Source organism: Gorilla gorilla, chromosome 1 (assembly GCF_029281585.2).
Source record: "Gorilla gorilla gorilla isolate KB3781 chromosome 1, NHGRI_mGorGor1-v2.1_pri, whole genome shotgun sequence".
In the NCBI taxonomy this organism is placed as follows: domain Eukaryota; kingdom Metazoa; phylum Chordata; class Mammalia; order Primates; family Hominidae; genus Gorilla; species Gorilla gorilla.
Window position 1 is genome coordinate 49,282,805 of NC_073224.2, and position 22,065 is coordinate 49,304,869.

Consider the following 22,065-nt stretch of genomic DNA (forward strand, 5'->3'; position numbering starts at 1 on the left):
ATAAAATTTTTCTTATCTAACCTCCAATGAGGGAGACGCCTAAGACTGCTGAAGCAGCAGTAGACTAATTCTTCAGTGGCCTGCCCTCTCTAATCCTCCATTACCATTGTCAGGTTTTTATTTTTTCTAACTTACCTTTACAAAGTGGAATCTTTTTGAACCAAATTCCATTTTCAGCATCTTGACACATCTGATAATCATGTCCAGTCAACTGGTACCTACAGAGAGACAGATTATAATGCATTTCCTGTTCCCAATATCATATCTCTTCAAACTGCATGCAAAAAGGGACTTCTAAATAAGAACTTTGGCAGAGAGGAGTTGAAATTCTAGTAAAAATCTACTTTTTTTTACTCCAAGTAAAAAAACTACTTTTGAGTTAAGCAAAGCCCTTTCCATGTCAAGAGATGACTGAAGAGTCAGAGTTGCTATTTAGGCCATTGGAACCTCATATTCTCCATGCCTGTGACAATGAGGAGCCTCTAAAGGATGCCACCAAGACAAGTTGAAGGTCAAGTTAATCCACAAAACAAGGTTGAGACCTTTTCTCAGAATAGACCACTTCATACTCACCCATCTTGGCAGGACGTATTAACTAGTTCCACACGTGAACCAGCTGGAAGTTCTTGAAGACGCTGTCTCACAGGCTGGCATGTTTCTGGAGAAGCAAGGATGGAATTACAGTATTTATAGATGTCTCATATCAAAGAGAAGGACAACTCTGGAACTTAAAGTACCTTCACACCGTGGGGCAGAAGGACTCCAGTTTCCTGAAGGCATACAGTGAATGGATTTGTTTCCCGCAAGCAAATAGCCAGGGTCACAAGTGTAGTCTACAGTCATCCCAGAGACAAAGAAGACCGTATTTCCACCTGTATGACGACCATGGTGGAGCCCAGGAGGTGGCTGGCAGCCTGAAGAGAAAAACTCCCTACATAAATACCAACACAGAGGAATTTCTACTCAAGAACACTAAGTGTACAACATTGGACAGAGAGTCTGAAACTCTGATGCCAAAGATCATGAAGCTCAAATTCACTACTGAATGCTGTTTGCTCTTTAAAAAGGCTCTCTCATTATCTACCCTGAATAGATCCCAGATCCAAGGGGGCATTTGCATGCACACACACAACACAGAGAACATCTATTATAGGATGGAAGAAACAGAAAGTAATCTGTGCCCCTCTTGCCTCTTTCCATGATGCAGTTTTGGGTGGGAGATAATAAACAAGAATAATTAAGTAAATCTCTCCTTTTTTCCCCCTTATTGGGTTTTTACCTTTTTCACAAACTGGTATTTCAGGATCCCAGGTGTTATCAGCTTTGCAACGAATCTGACTACTGCCCTTCAAAGTAAATCCACTATAACACTTGAATGTCACAGTGTCATTGTAGAAATATGGGGCTTCCTTGCCAGATGTCTTGTATCCATTTGCAATATGGACATGTGAGCACTGGACAGCAAGGAGGGAAAGTTTACATAGGGGAGCAGGGCCACTCCAGGTGCCTCTTTCTTGATCATTGCTTGTACAACGGATGGTGGTCTCTCCAATGAGGCTGAATTCCACTCCACTTTCTGGCCCAGGGTTACATGTGTAAGTGACCGTGGTTCCATATGGAAAATCTTCTAAGGAACTCCCGGTGTGTGCCCCATTGTAGATAACAGGGGGTGGTGGGCAGGTGATTTCTAGAGAGATGAAAAGATACTGTAGAATTGAGTTCCTGTATTAGACACCAAAGAACAAAGAACCACCAAATGAAGCTGGTTATGAATCTGTTGTTTCCTGGACGGTATGGGTACATTTTCATGATGTGAGTTGTGTGAAAGCTCATTAAGTATGTAAAATTCAATTTAAACACATTTCATAGGAAAGAAAATCTTTATTAAAAGTGAATGTGGTTGATCAACATCACATTAGGAGTTAGTTAGGCCCAGTAGTAAACTGCTAATTAAAAGAAGAATTCTTTTTAATTAGGCAATAGGAGAATAAAAGACACAGGATAATAGAATTATGCTTTCTTGGTTACTCTGTGCTGAGGTGATATGATGGTTTATATGGCTAGCTGAGAAAACTTATTGTTGAATGAGCGCCTACTTTGTGATAGGCAGTTTCCTCATCCAGAAAGTAGCAATAGTACAATTTAATTTGAATAATTTGAAGTCTGTAGTGTTTTTTAAATTTTCTATGTTTCTTTTTACTTTTTTTTTTTTTGAGATGGAGTCTCACGCTGTTGCCTAGGCTGGAGTGCAGTGGTGTGATCTCAGCTCACTGCAATCTCCGCCTCCCGGGTTCAAGTGATTCTCCTGCCTCAGTCTCCCAAGTAGTTAGGACCACAGATGCATGCCACCACACACAGCTAATTTTTTGTATTTTTAGTAGAGACGGGGTTTTACCATGTTAGCCAGGATGGTCTTGATCTCCTGACCTTGTGATCTGCCCCCCTCAGCCTCCCGAAGTGCTGGGATTATAGGCGTGAGCCACTGTGCCTGGTCCTTTTTACTTTTTATTTACATTCTCTGGACCTCCTAGTCTGTAGTCTTATGCAAACTTTACAGAAGAAAGGCTAGAGTTTCAGAGGAGTTGTACAAGTGGTCCAAGGTCTCACACTAGTAAGCAGTAGAGACAGAATGTGAATTCAGATCTGACACCTATCCCTTACTCGCTCCACTAAACTGTGGTATACCCAAAATTAAGATGGTGGCTCATATACTCACCGCTGTCATTATTCCCATAATCGTAAACCACAAAATAGAATCAGTAACAAAGTAGATTTAAGTTATTGATGAAGAAAAAGGTAGCAAAAGAAAGACACGGTAAAACTGTGCAACCATAACTATTGGCAAAATCAATAGAACAGAATCTAATACTCTAATTCTCATAACATGTCCCAAAACAAAAATCTCCCAGGAAATGTATAGATCTCACATTATTTCAGCTCCTATATCATTTTTGCTACTCACCTTTACAAAGACGAATCTCCATAAACCAAGGAATTGTGCCTTGACACTCCTGATAAACACTCCCACTTAACTTGTACCTAGAGACAGAGTCATGTATGTCATTTTGCCATCAGGTGACCATTAAGTTAGGCAAGAGCCATGGCTCCCAAGCAGACTCACTACTTTCAGGCCAAGAAGCAATAGCAACAAAAATGTAGCCAACATCAGCACCAACTTCTCATTGCACAGGCATAATTTCCATGCATGGAAAAATAGTATGATAGACACTTCCATGACCATGTGACAGGCAAGCACCTATGAGACAAACTCTTACATAGAGCTTGCAGGGGGTACTGATACAAACTCTTACATAGAGCCTGCAGTGTGTGCTAATACACTGGACTTGGGTCAGACTAAGTCAGCCTTCACTCACCCTTCATCACAAGAAGAGTTGACATCTGGTCTAACAAATTGGTGCTGGGGTTTTGTCAAGAGTTGCCTTCCTGTAGCTTCACACGCTGCCACTAAGAAAAGAGACTAGGATGAGAATTTAATTCAAGGCAATCTTAAAGTTAACAAAATGTCTACATTTGACGCCTGGCACCTTTGCAATGGGGTACAGGGGGTGTCCACACCCCCTCAGAGGTACACTGTATGGATTCTTCTCCCACCAGCACATAGCCAGGGTTACAGCTATATTTTATAGATGTTCCAGGGTCAAAGCGGACCATGTGTCTATCTTCCTTTTGCCCATTGAGGATGTTAGGAGGGGCCTGGCATTCTAAATGAAAGGACAAAAACAAAACATAACATAACTGCTTAAGTAAACAACCACAGAAAGAAACTGAGCCAAAGAAATTGATATTCATGCTATAATTCCACTCTGGTGTCAGCTGTATGATACAGAACATATGTTGCCGACCAGCTTTGGGTAATTTTAGATCACAGTTTCCCAATCTTTTGTTGTTGTTGTTGTTGTTTTCTGCACTGAGGCTGCTGCAGATGTTGTTCAGTTTCCACTGGGTGCTGCAACTCCTCTCCTGCCTCTTCCCTTCGTAAGGAATCATCTTGTATGTTTTTTATGGGAGATTCTGATATATCCCTAGGAATGAGGGCTTGAATGACTTCTCTTTTAAGAAGTCACTATTAAGACAAACAAGCATTTTTCTCCTCATTTTTTCCCCTATAGAAATGGGAAACTTAGTGATTCCTAACATTTTTTCCAAGCATATTCCCACAAAATAAAACAATGGTGGGGGGCTAGTGATAAGAATGCCCTCTACAAAATTTATATTGATTAGATTTAGTAGATTCGAGGGGAGTATAAACTGGACAAGGCCCTACTTAAAGCCCACAACCCCTTCTTCTAATTTTTCAGAAAACGAATCAGAAGCACCTTTTCTGAGTACCGGAACACTCACCCTTTTCACACACTGGTGCAGATGGCTCCCATGTGCCTTGGGCATTGCATCGGATTTGCTTGCTGCCCTTCAAGGTGAAGCCAAACATGCAAGCAAATATCACAGTGTCGTTATAGGTATATCGATCTTTCTGCCCAGATACCATTCGGCCTCTTAGGATCTGGGGATGTGGACACTGAACCGCAGAAGTAGAAAGTTCACAGCGTGGGGCAGGGCCACTCCAGGTCCCAGTCTTCTGACTATCAACTGTACAACGGAGAGTGCTCTCTCCAATAAGGATGAAGTTCACTCCTTCCTCTGGGTCCGGGTCACAAGTGTAAGTGACTATGCTTCCATATGAGACATTTGCTAGTGAGTTGCCTATATGTCTTCCATTGAGAATAGGGGGAGGTGATGGGCAAAAAATTTCTAGGGAAATTGCGGAAAGAAATGACAAGATCATAGGTGTATTGAAAACAAAGAATGCCCCAGATGCTGCTTGATACCACTATCCTAGGACAGTGATATCTGAGTCTATAATGAATCAATCAAGGCAGCTAAAGCAACATAATTTAGAAGATTGATTCTCAAGCTTCATTCCTGAGTATATGTACTCTGCTGATCCTTTGATTTCTTTTACCAAATACACTATTTTCTTTACGCACGTGGTCCACCTACTTAGAAGGTCTACATAGCTTTCAGAGGAGGGAAAGCCTAGGAACCCCATTTTACTTGAGGAAACAAAAAATAAGGATGCTTTGGTGAAGCCCATATCCTTAAAGATCTCTAGGAGTTCTGTGTTCAGTAAGAGTCTGTAAGGTAATGACTGAACCAAAAGCTTTTAGTTAAGCTGAGAATGCAGTGCTGTCAGACCATAGTTGCCTAGCCTACCTTCACATACTGGCATTTTGGTCCAAGCAACTCCCTGTCCAGCAATTACACACCGACTAGAAGGTGGGCCTTGCAGTCGATACCTGGAGACAGAAGGTTGTCATTCAGAACTATTAGGCAGTTTGTGCTGAAGAACAGCAGCCTCTACTTACAATTCAAGACAAGTTCATTTCAATCAGTGTGCATCTGTTCCTTTTATCAGCATTACCTCTCACAACCCTACCCCAGACTGCCCAGAGATCCTCACAGAGGAGACTTCTGCAGGTTTCACAGTCCACACCACGCACACACAAGCCAAATGAATTAAATCTCATAAATAATCCTGACACTCACCCTTCATCACAGAAAAAGTTTGCAGTTACACCAACCCGGAGAATTGGAGGCTCCTTTACCTTCCCATTGGGAAATCGTCCTAGAGATTTACAGTGTGCCTCTAAAAAACAAACCAAAGACGAGAAATGCATGGCAAATAACAGAACAGCCCAGATTCTTAAAATAGATTGTAAATTTAGGGTACCTTCACATGTGGGGGGGACAGCACTCCATTTTCCCGAAGACAAACAGTTAATGATCTTTTCTCCAACAAGCAAGTAACCAGATTCACAGCTGTAAGTCACAGACAATCCTGGAGCAATGGAGCCAACATTCTCACTTGTGTGATGTCCATTGTGGATCATAGGAAGTGCTGGACACTCGAGAGGGAAAACTTTACACACACATACCAGGAAAAAAAAGCCGTCAGATGATGCATCCTTCACAATCTAGAATCAAGGGGGTCCAATCTTTTGGCTTCCCTGGGCTACATTGGAAGAAGAAAAATTGTCTTGGGCCACACATAATATACGCTAACACTAATGATAGCTGATGAGCTAAAAAAATTGCAAAAAAAAATCTCATAATGGTTTAAGAAAGTTTATGAATTTCTGTTGGGCCACATTCAAAGCCATCCTGGGCCACATGCTGTCCACAGGTAGCGAGTTGGACAAGCTTGATCGAGATGCTGACTTAGGATATGGATTTAAATAAATGACACATGATCTATGGTAGCCAGTTGGTATTAACTTTCAACCTAGTCTTTTAAAGATCAAACAGGTGTGGTTTAAGTGTATCCATTTTATGCCACAAATAGCCATAAATAGTACATTATTTTTCATTTTTAGTTACACTATATGAATTACATTTGCCTTGTGAAAAATTTCAATTACCAAAAAAAGTCAATTTTCACCTATATTCTCACCCTATCCTTAAGCTTATTCTCTGTTCCAAAAGTAGCATGCTATCATTTCAAGGGCTATCCTGGTAGATATTGGCAATATAGTTTATTGGGATCCTATGCATGATACATATATACACCTATATTATGTGTGTGTGTACAACTAATACATATTCTATGCCTTACTTCCTCTACTTAGCGACATGTATACGATATCCTTCCATGTCCATACATATATGTCTGTCTAAATTGTTACAAAGGCTTAACTGTTTTCAGCAGCCATTACACTTTGTAACTATCGTTAAGATCTCCTTCCTCCAAGGCTATCTATTTATCAATCAATCGATCAATAAATAGAATCCCATTTTATACTAATTTAACAGTTTTGTCAGCTCTTTAATCTGCTTAAAATTTGTCAATATTGTTCTTTATTAAGAAAATACCTAATTTGATAGTATAATTTTTGTCAAATATTGCCATTTCTTGTAATTGTGGAATTCAAATTCAGATTTATATTTCAGCAGCAACATAAACCAAACCAAAAGAGAAGGAATGAATAATTTACAGTAGGTCCCTATTTTCAAAGGCATTTATTTGAAATGTGATGGCTCAGAAGATGACTTGGGAAAATAGTGGATAACTTCAAAACATGTTTACAGAGACCACAGAGAGCAGGATATCACCTGTGCCAGACTGTATTAGCAGCTACTTATACATTAATTTCAAATCCATTGGGTGTATTTTTGCTATAAGATCCCACCGTTCTTCTCATTTTAACAGTAACACAGATATACAGTTGAAAACCACCCCATTCCCACATCCCCAACAAACTCTGGCCCCATCCTTGCAAAACTTACCCTACTCAATTATTAGGTATGTTTAATTACATTTTTCCATGTACTTTAAACTCCTTTGCTCAATTGATGTTTTTTGAACGAGCAGTTATATTCCTCCATGAAGAAGCCATAATTTTCACCTTTTCCCTTGTTTCCTTCTTCCACCCTCATCATTACATGTTCATACTGTTTGTCTTTTAGGAGGGTACAAAACGTGGTCTGCACAGAAAGGCAAGACCGCAACCTCCCAACCCAGCTTTCTTTTCATACTCACCACTTTCACAGGTTGGTAGTCGTGTCGGCCCCCACATATTATTTGCTTGACACCAAACAGACTTGTTTCCGTTCATGGAGAAGTTGGTTTTACAGGCGAATGTCACAGAATCACCATGTCTGTAGGGTGTAGAGCCTCTAATTTTGTATCCTCCTGGTACTATGGGTTCAGGGCAAGAAGCATATTTATTGAAATATTCACATTTAGGAGCAGGTTTATCCCAGGTTCCATCCACTTCGTCTTTAGTTATGCATAATAGACTTTTTTCTCCAATGAGGCGGAAGGTACCTGAACAACTGTACCTTATCACGGTACCAACAGCAATGGGGGTAGAATAATAACTAATCCGGCCATTTAGGATAGGAGGAGGAGAGCCACAAGAAATCCCTGAAAAGTAGAAAAGGAACTTGGTAGGCATACTGATCATGGTGAGAAAATATTCAAATGTAGGTAAAATATCCAAATATAGATCACATAACTTTTTCAGAAACAGACTTAGAAATATGTATAGTTTATTTATTCCCTGCTTACTCCCAAACTCCTAAATTCTTACCTTTTTCTTGATCCTCAGCAAACAGATCAACATAAATCATCTTGACCAAACAATAATAATGAAAAGAATGTATCCAGAAGTTCTGAGTCTAATCAATTTTAATAATGAAACAAAAGGCAAATTTAGCACATGAAAATAACATATTAGTGGCACGATAGTTACATGTGGGGAGGTACCATGGATTAGGGAAATTTGAGCTCAGTGAACCTAGTTTCAACTCCCCACAGTCATTCAATAGCTGTGTGACCTCAGGCAAGTCTTACTCTCTTTAAGCTTCAGTTTCTTAGTCTATAGTATAACGCAAACTACTTCATAAGGTATAGTGAGAATCCAGTGCTAAAAGTACATGAACAGAGAAAGTACAATACCTGGAACATACTAATTATTCAATGGCTGCTTCAAACACACAACTGGGGGTACAGGCTGAGATGACCACTTTTGGTCCTGCTGCTGAAGATATTAGAGCCTCAGTACAGGTGATTTTTCCTGACTTGAGGCCGGAACACTTTGTAAAAGCCACAGGAAGTGAACAGAGGTTTTGAATAATGGCCTCATATTCTTCACTTACTTGTCCTAATAACCATGAAGGATATTGTTTACATTTACTTTGTTATGCACGCCTTTTCTGAGGGAGTCTCAGAATAAAGGGAAAATTGCCAACCTCTAGAACTTTCAGTTAACTTCCCTTTGGCTCCAAGAGGAGGTCTTCAGTGAAAACTGACATAAGAATATACAGCCAAACTGTTTCATCACATCAGTGCTATACTTGGTTTCAGTAAGGGTGACTTTCGAGAACTGTTGTCTTTATACATATAGAATCTGCTGTATAATATATACTCAACTGAATCAATTTAACATCTTTGGTCTGCATTCCAGAAGACAGAGAAGAGTGGCATATATATGTTCAAAGCACACCTATGGATAAGATGTGATAATTATATATATATATATATATATATGTATGAAAAAATCTCTAATCATTGACTTTGGTGCTATGTGCTTTTTTAAAAAAGCATCTTTTAATTTCCCCTACAATAACACAGATCTAGCACTGCCCCAAAATGCAAAAGAAAAAAAAGTCCTACATCTGCAACATTTAGATATTACTTTCAAAGTTTACTTTTAAACTCTGTAACTAGGCAGGGTGTGGTTGTTCACGTCTGTAATCCCAGCACTTTGGGAGGCTGAGGCAGGTGGATCACCTGAGGTCAGGAGTTCAAGACCAGCCTGGTCAACATGGTGACACCCCATCTCTACAAAAATACAAAAATTAGCCAGGCATGATGTTGGATGCCTGTAATCCTAGCTACTCGGGAGGCTGAGACAGGAGAATCACTTGAACCCAGGAGGTGGAGGTTGCAGTGAGCCAAGATCACGCCATTGCACTCCAGCCTGGGCGACTGAGCGAGACTCCATCTCAAAAAACCAAAAACAGAAACACAAAACAAACAACAATAAAAAACTCTTTAACTAGAAAACTCAACCACATATACTATCTTCCTTCTGCTCTTTCCATAGGTACCATATATCTACTTCCCAAAAAAACCTTGTTTTATTTCTAGATCCTGAAGTTTCAGCCCAACTCACCCCTGAAGCACTTTGGCAGTAGAGGATTCTGTTTGCTGTTTAGTTGACACCATATTACATTGCTGCCTTTCAGGGTAAAACCAAGCTTACACTTAAATATCATGTATCATTTTTACAAAATGAACATAATCCAGATTCCACAACTCCATTTTCAACTTCTATAATTGAGCATTCAAGTAAGAGTAATACACTGAAGAGGAGGGTTGCTCCAGAGCTCCAGACATCAACTTGATTATCTTTGCTGGTGCAATGCACTGACTTCTCATCCAAGAGGTCAAACAGCTTTTCCCTATTACATCCAATATGGCACTGATGATTTCATAGCAAACCCCTCTCCCTGCTGCTGCTGTCAAAGTCCCATGGGGGATGGCTGGAAGTGACTTACAAGGAATACCTTTTTAAGGAGTAGGTGGGGAAAGAGAGAATATTATACTTTCTGAGAATTTTCTCTTCATTCTTGCAATCCAAACTGCAACTCAGCCTACAATTTACCTATTTTGTTGAAATTCTGTATCCTGATCTCAAAGATGATTCTAAATAGGAAGTAGCAAGGTCAAAAAGATATATGGAACTGGCTGATAAAAACCGAAAAGCTATGAGCTGGTCACCAGTACCCGCCCCAGATCACAGATAAATTGTTATAGAAGGGACCTAGGGTGGCTTACTTTTTGCATGAATTAAAGTTGGCAGTGTGTAATCTCCTGGAATGTTTTAGATGTAAGCATTTACTCACTATGAAATAACTTATAATCAAAGGACAGTAAACAAAGGAAAGTGTGGTAGGATTGGGGGCCATGAGGAAGATGGGTAAGTCATAGCTGTGTGCCTACAGCTACTCAAACCAAGTGTAAACCCTCCTGGCTACTCACTTTGGTGTGCAGATGCTCAATTTCCCTCTGGAAGGGGACAAGAGGAATTAAATAGGGTGCAATAAAGAGATTGTTTTACTTACATTCATTAAAAGGCATGTCATTATCCCAGGTTATAATATTGTCTGAGATAATACATGTAGCAGATGAGTCACCAAAGAGTAGATATCTAAAGACAAAGAGATGAGAAATCTCGCGGCACACGTTTACCCTGTAACAAAACTGCACATCCTGCACATGTACCCCAGAACTTAAAATAAAAATAAAAATAAAAAAGAGTGATCATCTCCCAGCTAGACTTACATTTTAGAAAAACTTAGCTCTTTCTCTACTGAAAGAATAGCAGAGAATAGAACATCATTTATGACAAGCAGGGGTGACAGATTAAGGACTCATACAATTTAAAGCCAAATGAAATTCAAGCTCCTGGTCAGTAGCACTGGAGACTTAAAACTGGAAGAGAGCAGCCAAAACTTCCTTCTCTTCTAGGGATCCTCTCTAGCTGGTAATCTTGAAGCAGTGTCTCTGGAGTGGATCAGGGAGGTGATTCCTTTTTGCTTATTTATTTTAAAAAGTATGCGGCAATTACTCAGATCTCTTTTGGAAGAGTGATGGTTTCTGGTTGGAACTGCTGTTCTGGTATCCATGTACCCTGGAGCTGTCTCCTGCCAACTCACCCTTTATTACAAGAATATGTCATTGTCGACCCAAATGCAATACACATGTGTGTAATCACAGAGTCCTAAAGGAGTTCTCTAGGACTCACACATGATTTATCCATAAAAGAAAACCAAATCAACCCAAACAGAATTTGGGGCTGGGATTCAGGAGACTTTTTGTGTTTTATATTAAATCTCAACCTGACTGGACTTGCTGACAGGCCTGCTTATGTTTACTCACAGAAATTCTTACATTTACAAAACTTTCCAACGGATCAGTCAACTCTAGAACACTACTTGTTTAATGCACACAGTCTGCATTTCTGTGCATGGATGCCAACTTTATTTGTGGTCAGTTATAACTTATAGTCTTCATTTTCCATTTTTATACATATTCTGTTAATCTATGATATCATCTACCAAGTCTTCTGCCTTAAAAAACTCACAGTGATCATTTCCTTTTTGTAACTCATCCTCTAACTCATCCTCTACTCTCTTCTCTTCATTCAGTTACTTACCGAAGTTTAGTGACTGGACTCCAGAAATCTCTCTCCAAACCAAGTATTTTGTCATTGCAGTAGTCTCTCATTGGATCATTGAATGACATAATTTACTTTTCTAATTGTTCTCCCTTGGGCTGGTACATCTTCTATACTACTGCACATTTATCTTTCTAAAACACAAATGTGGCATGCCACTCTGCACATTTAAAAACTTACTATGACTTATCACTGTTTATAGGGAAAAAATGCATATTTTTTTTACAAGTAAGCTCCAATCCATTTAATCAACTACCATTCCTCACTTTGTAGCCTATACTCCAACAACACTGATTTTTTCCAAAGACATCATGTTCTTGCACACTTATGCTTTTGCAAATGCTGTTTCCTCTGCTCAGAGGGCCTATATTTCTCTAATTCTTCTAGGTAGCATTTATGATTTATTTCTCTATGACCTCATAGCACTTCTTAAATAAGAGAACTACCTCATAGTACAATATATATTTAAGAGTCGGCCTTTATATATTTAGGAGTTTCTCAAAGGCAAAGACTATCAGATTCCTTTTTATGTCACTCCCAGGCCCCACTGTCTGGTCTAGAGCTTAGTATCTAGTAGTTACTTAAAAGTATTTTTTGAATTGAATGGGATGAGGATGAGGTAATATTAACATCCCTTGTCTCTAACTTCTAACCTCACCCTAACACAGTATGGATACCATAGATCAAAGTCATAAAGATCACAGGATGAATAGGTTTGGCCAGCTATCATGACTTAACCCTCATACCCAGTGCCCCTAGGAGTAAAAGGAAGCATGGAGCACTCAGGAGCCCTCTTCACTTGAGATGACATGTGAATTTACTGGTCTTTTATCTTAAACATAACATGTTATCTCATGCAGATACAGCGACAGACCCAAATATGCCTCTATTACAGGATTACTCACCTTTACAGAACTGCTGAGCATCTGACCACTTGAAGATCTCTAGGGAGGTGATAAAGAATGCCTCTTGATATACCCAAGAAAGCATTTGTATTTGCAAGATATCTCAACAGCAAACTTAAGATTGGTTACTCTGAATTTTAGGCTTAGCAAAAAGAAACCTTGGCAGAAACTTACCCCGACCTGAGGACCTGAGACAAAGGCTACAGAAACATAAAAACCAAGAGAGGCTAAAACCTCTTCTCTGCTTCTGCCTTGTTACCAATTATCCTGAAAACTTTGATCTTTAGAATGTAAGTCTAAGATAGGGCAATATTTTATGGAATGAAGAATGCATATCATTGCAGTAAGGGTGAATATACACAGAAATAAGCTCAGAGGTTCAGAGAATTTTTAGGGTAGACTTCAGAGATGGAGAAAGTAATTTTTCATAAAATTTCAGAAAATCCTCAGAATTGTTCCATCTCCTTCACCCTTACAAGTAAAAATTAGTGGTTTTAGTTTGTTTGCTTGTTTTTTCACAGTGAGGTCAGAGTCTGGGGAAAACAGGAAAGGCATGTGGCAAGGGCCTTGAAGGATGAGTACATATGTTTTGATTTTTTTTTATAAGGGTGGTAGGGGGAGCGGATATTAATATTTTTCCCAGCTTCAATGAGGTATTATTTATACACAAAAAACTGCACATAACTAATGTACACTATTTGTGAATTTGTGGGACAAAAAGGTAAAAATCTTTAAATACAAAATTTCCCAGGATAGCATAAGAAACTAAAGTATATAAGAGATCTTGTAAAAGCTCAGTACACATATGATCCTGAAAATTACTTTAATGAATTTACATAACTATCTTAGCTATTAAACCGTTAATGCCTAGAGAGGAGAAAATGTTTATTATTCTTCATTATTTTATTCTGTTAATCTAGTAGAGTAGTATGCCACCAAAGAGAACTCAGTAAATACTTTCTGATGGGAACTAGATAAAGGGACAGTCATTTCAACGCAGATTCCTGTGACTTAAAGTAACAATATTATTATTAATAATGGAACAGAAGTTATTCTAGGAGATAGGTAAGAAACTATAGCAATGATACCCTTAGGGATATAGCTGGAAAAGTCATTTTTCTATGTATGAGAACGAGCTCAAGTTTCAACGCCCTAAACTGACAAGCAGAAAACAAGAAGTTAACTCTTCTTCCAGATCAGATGGTAGTCCAGGCAAAAAAAGAAAGTACTCAGTTGTAAGGCCCTCCTAGAATAGCAGTGTATTTAAATATAAAATTTATAATCTCCTTTTTCAAACAGGTCTGAGACAGGTACGGGTGAAAGTCAAAGTATAAACATGGATGAACTCACACAAGGTCACACACAAAGCTCCCAAAACACAGCCAGACCTTAGCTGTGACCCCAAACTACTACTGGAGAAGTCACAAAGACTGGTTCTAAGAATAGGCATCATTATTGGGAGCCAGATATCACTATACGTCCCCTTCTATTTATTTCCTCAGTTTCTTTAGTTTTCTCCATTAACAACTACAAAAGTCTCCAAGTGCTTACTCTGTGCAAAATAGCAAGATTCTATAAGGAATATCAGGGTTTGACCTCAATGAAGACAAACTTCATGATCCTGATACTACTTGTACTAGTGACTCTAGTCAAGTGACTTAATCTGTAATTATCAAATGTAAATAAGGACAATATCAAATTATCCTCCACAAGCTGGAAAACCAATTTAAATTTACAAGATTTAATCAGTGGCAATGACATGGACGAAGATGGAATGAAGATCCAGAAATAGCAAAAGCAGAAGGGTGCTTCACAGCATAACTTTCCATGATGAAAGGAGATACGGATCACACTTTCTGGATGATAAAAAATGGGAGGGTCTCATTTCCAATAAGGAGACTTAAGGGCTATCTTCCTTTGGGAACATCAATCCTCATTAGTAACGAAAGCCAGAGTCCCAAGTCACAAGGCAGATCATATCAGAAAAGGGAAGGTTAAGCCATGGGCCATCAAGTAATACAAATTTTCTTGAGGGTCACTGGACCCTCTTCACATCTTTCTGTAGCCAGGAGTAAAACTCAGAGGAGATCATGACTGGATTGAAGATCAAAGATGGTGACTTGACATTCAGACACATATCCTTCCAACCATGTTTAAAACTACCAGGCGAAGCAGTTTCTGAGTTAAATGAACAGGGATATATTTAATTACTTGGGCCCAGGGACTTTACCTGGAATGGCTTGGAAATCCATTTGAAATGGATGAAAAACAAACATATAGGATAATAAAAATAAAACTGAAATTTTAGTCAGAAAGCAGGTAGGAGGGAAAATCATTATCGAGACTGATAATTCATATAATCAAATACCTTAATACTGGGTTTCCTGCCTATTTGATAAGCAAGTTTTGAATGATGATGTGAAAGTTGTCAGAATCAAAATAGAGTCACTAATGTAATAAAAAAAAAAAAAACAAAAAACACCTTGACAAAGCCAGGGAAGGCCATGAAAACAGGGTTCTCATGCTTGTATACCTGTTAACCCAAACTATCATAAAAGACTGAAAAACCACAACCGTGCACAAAAGCCACTGCAACCCTACAAGAACATCCTTCCGGCATCTGCCTGTATAACCTCAAACTGCCATCACCCTTGTTATTGGTCTTTGTAGCCAAGGATAATTATTCTAAAACAATTATGTAATCCTCGTATTTTTCCTTTAAAAATCTTTGTCTTCTTTTACTTCCTTGAATATACACACAATTCATAATCACACACATATTCCCATTGCAATGTTCTATTCCCAAACAAATATCTTTTTTTTTTAGAGAGTCTTTCCCTGTTTGTTATTTAGTTTAACAACAGTTATACATATTAACCAAAGTTCAGTCCTAAGCACAGGAGACGTATCTGTGAAAATCAGAGACAAGGTTCCCACTCTCATAGAATTTATAACCCAACAGAAAGAGACAGACTGTAAATAGATACCAGGAAATAAATAAGAAGGTGCTGAACATGAAATATGAAATAGAGTGATATGTCACAATGTAATGCACTGGAAGGAGAAGGGACAGGGTGGCATGCAACTTCAGTTATGATGGTTAAGGAAGGCCTGTGAAAAGGCAACATTTAAGTTGTGACTGAAGGACAAGAAGGAAGCAGCCAGGCAAATTGCTGGGTACAAGCATTTTAGGCAGAGGCCTAACAGGAGGAATGGATTTGGTATGCTCCAGGGACAGACAGAAGGCAAGTGTGGCTGGGATGCAATGAGCAAAGCAGAATGGTCCACGATCAAGTCAGAAAACTCAGCAGGAGGGATCATGAAGGGCTTCTTAGACCACAGATATGTGAATGTTATCCTGAGTAGAAGTCATTGGAGAGTTCAAGCAGGAGAATCACAAGGCCTGACTTACATTTTTAAAGGAATATTCTGGAAATTGGGTAGAGAGTGGATCGAACTGCTTACTTTTAGAAGCAAAGAGTACAGTTTAGGGCCAAAAAAAAAAAAAAATGAAGCTTGGACCAAAGGATTGAGCAGTGGATATATTTTAGAAATAGAATTGGCAAGACTTTTTGCTGTTTTACATGTGGGGCTGAGGAAATGGGAGGATTCCTGACTTCTAGACTTCTGACTTGGGCTACACAATTGATAGAATTACCCTGTTCTGAGGATGGAAAGCCTGAAAAAGGAGTGTGTGTGTGTGTGTGTGTGTGTGTGTGTGTGTGTGTGTGTGTGTGTGTGTGTGTTGTGGCCTTGAGGTAGGGAATTGTGTTCAGAATCATTTCCATTCAGACTTGGTATATATAACACACTAGGCATCCACATCAAGATGCCAAGTAGGAAGATGGATGTACAAGTTTGCAGCTCAGGAGAGAGGACAGAACTATAGATAATAAATATGAGTCGTCAACATATAAATAGTATTCAAAGCCATGAGACAAGATGAGTTGAGGTTTTTTAGGAAGAAGAAATGAAGAAAGAAGAGGCTCAGGGCTGAGCCCCAAGACCCTCTAATATTTGGAGATAGAACAAAAAAGACTAAGAGTCAACAGAGAAGTATGGAAAAAACAGGTAGGAATGTCTTGGTTTGGAAGATGAGAATGATAACGGTTTCAAGGGAAAGGAAGTCATCAGTTTTTGCTGAAAGACTGAGAAAGATTAACATAGAAAAATGACCATTGGATTTATCAGCATAAGGGTCAGTAGCGACATTGCAAGAAACAGCTTCAGAAGACTGTGGGGAAGAAGCCTGTCTGAAGTGGAGAAGGAGATAACGAAATTTGAGTAAGTAGTCAATGAAAAGTTTTGCTGAGAAGGACAAGAAGAGGGACAGGAAAAGAGAGTTCCAGTGGGTCATGAGAAGGTCCATAAAGGATTTCCTGGGGTATACTTAAATGCTGGTGGGGATGATCATACAGAAAGAGGTACATTGATGATGCAAGGTAGGAGATATCTGCAGAAGTAAAGTCATTGCAAAGGCAAGAGGGTATGGAACATGATCATGAATACAGGAAGAGGAGCTGAATTTGTCAGCAGAAAGCATACCTCTTTCATTATTATAGGAGGAAACATACCAAGATTTCAATTCATATTTATTGAATTCCAAATTACAGGCTATTGATAGGAACTCAAATCAGGAAATAAGGCAGATTAAGGTCTTGCACTCATGGAACTTGTATTCCAGCGAGGGAACAAACAACAAACAGGTAAATAAATAAGCAAGAAGGTTTTAGATGGTGATAGGTGGTCTTTAGAAAATAGAACACAGTTTTGTATTGGAGAGTACCCTGGAATATGGATACTTCAGACAAGAGTCAGAGAAGCGCAACAGAGGGCTGAGCCTTGAATGTCAAGGAGACCGGCAAAGAATAATTTGTAGGAAGAGTATTTCAAAAGAGAGAATACCTAGTGCAATTGTGCTCAAAGAATAAAGAGAAAGCCAGTGTGGCTGGGGCAGAGAGAGTGAGTGGGGTACAGAGAATTTCAGGGAGAGGTAGAAGGCCTCAGATTGGAGAATAAGGGGCATGTGTTTTATTCTAATGTGACGGGAAGGCCTCAGCAGGTTTTCTGCAGTGGAGAACAAAATCTGATTCCAGATGGAGGTAAGTTTGTAAGTTGGTAGGTTTGTAGCTGATTAGAAAATGGGAGCATTCTTGTTTCATGGTTTTGTTTTCTCAGCATAGGATAAAGTTAGGTGGCCACTGAGGGCTTGAGTAAAATCTAGAAGTGTAGGAAATTTGAATCTGTTTATGCAAATAGACAAAAGGAAAAATAGGAAAACACTAAAAAGGAAATTTGCTCCCATTGACTTTGCTTATAGCAGTGTGCCCTATAGATACTTGTTGCAGAATCTTCTAGAGTGATTGTTAAACCTCAGCTTTCCTGTGCTAACTCCAAACCTATGAACCTCTGGAGGGGGAGGTGGAACCAGGAACCTACATTTTATAAAGGTACTTTAGTAGTTTCTTAAGCACGCTCAAGTGCAGGAACTGGCCAAGAGATGATGTGTGGAGAGCACGCAGTAGCAGTAAAAGTTAGCAGTGGAGAGTGGGCAAAGCATGAGCCATAGGAGACAGGTGGGGAAGACCATGAGCAGCGCATACAAGACAGGCAGCTGGAGAAATCAGGGGGTGTGAGCTTCAGTGAGATCCCATTCCAAAGGGCTAGAAAGGCTGAAGACACCAGATTTTCTTCCACTGGAGGCCTTTTAGATTTTTGAACAATGGAGTGAAATAATGAAAATATATATATTTCTTAATTTTTTGTTTTCATAATTGGAAAGTGACCTATAGGTCACTCTTTAACCTTTCCAATCATGAGAACCAAAATCTCTTAAAAGAGATGAGGCTGTTACACAGGTAATTATAATGCTTAGGATGGGAATACTGGTACAAAAATGAGAAATGGACAAACAACAGAAGCACAGTAGCTTGAATGGCTGACAGATAGGTAGACCTGGTATTTCATGGGGCTCCAGTTAAGTGATCTACATGATGCTGCTGCTGCGGCCCTGAATTGGCAGGACTGGTGAAGAATTTGATTTTCAGTTGATAATATCCTCTCTGAAATTTAGAAATAGGTGAGAAGTCAGGGACGTACCCTGCTCTTAGAAAAAGTTGTGAATATACATTTGTTCAAAGGGAATTAATATGCAGAAAAAGAAAAGAGAGATGAAGATAATGGTCTGGAGAAAGGTTTAAGGGTCAGGAGACAGTAAAATGTCAGGAAAGCAAAAAGTTGTAATAAACTAATACGTGCTGTATTCCAGACACCTCAACAAGCTGGATGTCCATAGAAACAACTGGACACCCAGCTTGTTAGCTTAAATGCTGGCTCCATAAAATCAAGTCTGTACAGGAGGCTTATTACTGATATTTAGTAGTAACGACTAACATCCAACTTTCTTTGCTTAGTTTCATCTGTGCTCAGGGCAGCTCAGTGAGGTGGAAGGCCAGTTAATCACTAGTTTCATTTTACAGATGAAGAAACTGAAGATCAGGGAGCTAAATGACTTGCCAAAAGTCACCCAGTTATTGAGGTCTGCACACAGTAAATGTCTTATAAACTAGGAATGCACGGTACCGTGGAGATAATTAGAAACTTAGACCCATCCTGTAGCCAAGAGACGCTAATCTTAATTATAATCTTTCTTTAGAATCAAGCCAATCTGGAGGAAAAAAAGATATAATAAACGGTGAATGAGACCTTTGCGGACGTCCACACCATTACAGAAGGTTAATAACAAGAAGAAAACAATAGTTTTAATCCATGTCTCAAAAATAACTACGGATGGTTAATGTTTAGGATCTCTACCAATATCACATTAGAGTTCAGAAAATCTGAGACCCATGCTTGGGAACCAGGTCTTACTCTTATTTAGGGAAGGGAGCCGAGGTTCTGCCGCTTTTGCTGGGCAGGAGCGCAGTTCGGGATGTACAGAAACGGCCTCACGTGGCTAGCTGGTGCCTCATGCAGTGGGTAGGTTTCCCGTGGCGAGCGGTAGCGCTGACCGCCGGCCAGAGAGCGATGAGCACCTGCAGAATCCTGGGGGCGGGGAGCCCGGCAGGAGACCGCGAGCACCCGCACGCCGCCAGCCACACCGGGCCGACCAGACAGCGCCCCTCTGTGGCGCAGCCTCCAATTCTGGAGGTCCCAGCTCCCGCAGGAGCCAGTGGGGACAATCAGGACCAGGCGGTTTATTGCAGTGGTCCCTCAAAGCTAGCGGCAGGCGGACACGCGTCGAGCACTGCCCCCACCGTCTCGCTTTTGGCCCCCTGCTTTGCATCGCGGCACAGAAGCTTTCCCTGCCCGGGACGCGTCCCCACCTCCGTGCTCCCCCTCCCAGCTCACCGAGGACCCCCGGTGCGACGAGAGCCAAGAAAACCCCGAGCAGGCCCGCGGCGCCCATGCCACGGCCGAAGCCCCCGCGGCGGGATGCGTTCCGAGACCCGCGAGCGTCCGGCAGCTCTGGCAGGGCAAGGCTGGAGCAGCAGGCAGCTGTGAGCCAGGAGAGGCGGGCCCTTAAATAGTGTCCGGCACACGTGCTAGTTCTGAGCGCACACCTGCAGGCGGCCTGGGGGCTGACGCGGCGCCGGTGAGGGTGGGACAAGCGGGAGGGACGGCCCGGCACGAGGTGGGCGGGGAGCTCTGAGCCACTCTTTGGCTCAGACTCGCCCCTCGTTGCGGTGGCTTCCCCACTTTTTTGACCACGCAACCCACTACACTCACTTGTTTCTCTTTCTAGGACTTCAACAAAACTTTCACAAGTTAGTACTCACCCTTAGTAATCTACAATGTTCGTCCTCTGTGCCGTGCTGTGTTATGCTAGACTAGGCTAGGCTATCCTATTCTTATTAGAAATCCACCAAACTCATTTCAAAACCTATTAGTGGATTCATCTCCCAGTTTGAAAAAACAGTGTAAGTTTACTTAGGGAATTTAGGAACAGCAGCCACTTCTGCTCTGTTTTTTATTTTGAAGTAATCTCTACAGAAAAGTTTCAAGAGTACTGCAGAGAATTCCCATATACTTGTCACCCAGATTCTCTGCATGTTAACATTTTACTATATTTTCTTTACCATTCTCTATTCTTTCTCTATAGACATATATGTACATATATGTGATTATATAATTATAATTATATAATTATTACTTTGGAACCATCTAGCATTTATTCCTACTCTAAATGGTTCACTAAGGACTTTCTGTTCCATAACTAGAGTGCAATGATCAAAAATAAGAACTTAACATTGACACAAGACTATAAGCTACCATCTGTATTTAAATTTTGACAATCATCTCAATAACCTGTGTTATGGTAAAAACAATAACAATAGAAACCAACCTTTGTTTTTCCTGGTCCAGAATCATTTCAGGATCATGTATTGTGTTTGATCATTATGCCTTCCCCCCACCCCCAGTTCTTTATTCTGGAAAAATATCCTCAGCATTTTTGGTATTGCATGACCTTTACATTTTTGACGAATACACCACAATTATTTTTGGAGAATGACTTTTAAGTCCGTTATCTATTATAATAACAAATTACCCTGAAGTTAGTGGTGTAAAGCAAGAATAAACATTTATGATCTCACAGTTTCTGTGGGTCGGTCAGGTGGTTCTGGCTTGGGATCGCTCAGGAGATTGCAGTTAAGATATCAGCTGGAGGTGCAGTCATCTGAAGGGTTAACTGGGATAGGCGAATCCACATCTAAGATGGCTCACTTACCAGCCCTTGGCTGGAAGCTTCATTCTTCACCACGTGGATTTTGCCATAGGGCTCGCTGCTTGTGTGTTGAGTGTCCTCGTGACATGGCAGCTAGGGTCTCTGAGAACAAGAAAGAAGAAGCCATAATGTCCTTTGTGACCTGTCCTCAGAAATCACAATATGTTATCTCCAGAATGTCCTATTGATTGTACAGATCAGCCCTTTTCAGTGTAAGAGGGCAGTATACGTGGATGGTAATGTCAGGAGACAGGATCACACCCCACAATTTGGATTTGTCTATCATTTCTTCATGATAGATTCAGGTTATTGAATCTAATTATTTGACAGGAATACCAGAAAGGATGTCTTATCCTTATGGGGAGGCATATGTTGTCTATTTGTCCTATTACTGGTGGTGGTAACTTTGATCACTTAGTTAAGATGGTGCCTGCCATGTTTCTTAGTGTAGACTCAGTATTTTTCCCTTTGTAATTAATAAGTATTTTATAGGGAGATACTTTAAAACTATGTAAATTCCTCATTTTTCATCAAATTTTTACCCACAAATTTTAGCGTCTATTGATGATCCTTTCTTGAATCAATTTTTACTATGATGGTTGTCAAAGGGTGTTTTTTCCTAATTTAATAATTACTTCTATATTCATCTGTTGGCATTTTACTGTAAATAAAA

General features: G+C 40.1%; 1 protein-coding gene across 2 annotated transcripts in view; it reads right to left on the bottom strand.

Annotated features, from left to right (window-relative positions):
- CR2 (complement C3d receptor 2) overlaps positions 1-20,188 on the bottom strand; it is a 35,628-nt gene extending 15,440 nt beyond the window's left edge. Inside the window, exons 1-13 of one of the 2 annotated variants that reach the window (XM_004028313.5) lie at positions 20,018-20,188; positions 7,556-7,942; positions 5,750-5,938; positions 5,566-5,665; positions 5,233-5,315; positions 4,363-4,770; positions 3,546-3,722; positions 3,375-3,465; positions 2,963-3,039; positions 1,280-1,687; positions 738-914; positions 574-658; positions 136-218 (exon numbers count right to left, since the gene is read on the bottom strand). In XM_004028313.5, the coding sequence (XP_004028362.3) occupies positions 136-218; positions 574-658; positions 738-914; positions 1,280-1,687; positions 2,963-3,039; positions 3,375-3,465; positions 3,546-3,722; positions 4,363-4,770; positions 5,233-5,315; positions 5,566-5,665; positions 5,750-5,938; positions 7,556-7,942; positions 20,018-20,075 (2,323 nt within the window). In that variant the 5' untranslated portion in view covers positions 20,076-20,188. The remainder of the gene's footprint in view (positions 1-135; positions 219-573; positions 659-737; positions 915-1,279; positions 1,688-2,962; positions 3,040-3,374; positions 3,466-3,545; positions 3,723-4,362; positions 4,771-5,232; positions 5,316-5,565; positions 5,666-5,749; positions 5,939-7,555; positions 7,943-20,017) is intronic. The other variant, XM_004028312.5, reaches the window with a different exon arrangement.
- Positions 20,189-22,065: the final 1,877 nt, after the last annotated feature.